General features: G+C 66.5%; 1 protein-coding gene across 2 annotated transcripts in view; it reads left to right on the top strand.

The window, feature by feature from the left end:
- The first annotated feature begins 384 nt into the window (after positions 1-384).
- LOC114902246 (histone H2A.Z) overlaps positions 385-874 on the top strand; it is a 2709-nt gene continuing 2219 nt past the window's right edge. The window contains exon 1 of one of the 2 annotated variants that reach the window (XM_029234539.1): positions 385-604. In XM_029234539.1, the coding sequence (XP_029090372.1) occupies positions 602-604 (3 nt within the window). In that variant the 5' untranslated portion in view covers positions 385-601. The remainder of the gene's footprint in view (positions 605-874) is intronic. The other variant, XM_029234540.1, reaches the window with a different exon arrangement.

Raw genomic sequence — 874 nt, 5'->3', positions numbered from 1 at the left:
AGGTGCTCTTGCGGGGGGGGGCAGGGCGGGAAGGAGGGCGCGCTAGACCCCGCGGAGACTTCACGTGGTCTCTGGAACCAGGCTAGGAGAAGAAGGCTGAGCGGGTGACGTGGGGGGGGGGGGAGGGGGGCGGTGCTCGGTACTGCATGCCCCTCCCCTAAGCCTCTCAGCCCCTCCTCCCAAGCACGTGACCACAGCCGGCGGGTCCCCTTGCTCCCGCAGCGTAGCTCGCTCTGTTTCTTCCCTCCCGCCGCCGTGCCCTTCTTCTCCCCAGTTCCCATCCCTCTGCCCTCCCCCATCACCTTCCCCACGCCCCAATAGCGGCTCGAGCTGCGAAGCGCCCGCCCCTCCGCCCTTTTCTTCGCTTGCTCATTGGCTGGGGCTTCAAGGACGCGTCCCGAGGGCGGGTAGCAGCCATTGGTGGGATGAGCAATCCGAGTTCCCGGATGAGGGAACATTCTGCAGTATAAAGGGAGCGGGGAAGGCGGGAGACAGCGCAGTTTGAATCGCGGTGCGACGAAGGAGTAGGCGGCAGGTTCTCGTTGGGTGTTTGACTAGTCCTCTCTCTGCCTTGCTTGTTTGAGCTTCAGCAGAATTTGAAATGGTAAACTTGGTGGAGGCGCTCGAAGACTCCGCGGGTTTTTGCCGGCGGGAGAAAAACCCGTTACAAACGGAGATGGGTTTGAAGCGGCAACGGCTGGGAACGCGCGGAGACAGGATTTGGAAGAGCGGGGGGGAGGTGTTTTGTCGGCGGCGAGCGGAGCAGCCTCCGATCTCGCGGCGGGCGGCGACGGTTGGGTGGCGCGCGCAGCGCCGCTGGGGGCCGGCGGGCGGCGAGCGGGTGGACGGCGGCGCGCGGCCGCGGCGGGCGCGC

This window comes from Monodon monoceros, unplaced genomic scaffold, assembly GCF_005190385.1.
Source record: "Monodon monoceros isolate NGI ecotype Baffin Bay Population unplaced genomic scaffold, NGI_Narwhal_1 Super_Scaffold_20, whole genome shotgun sequence".
Classification (NCBI taxonomy): Eukaryota; Metazoa; Chordata; class Mammalia; order Artiodactyla; family Monodontidae; genus Monodon; species Monodon monoceros.
Note: the sequence above shows the minus strand (reverse complement) of the source record. Positions and strands in the feature narration are given on the sequence as shown.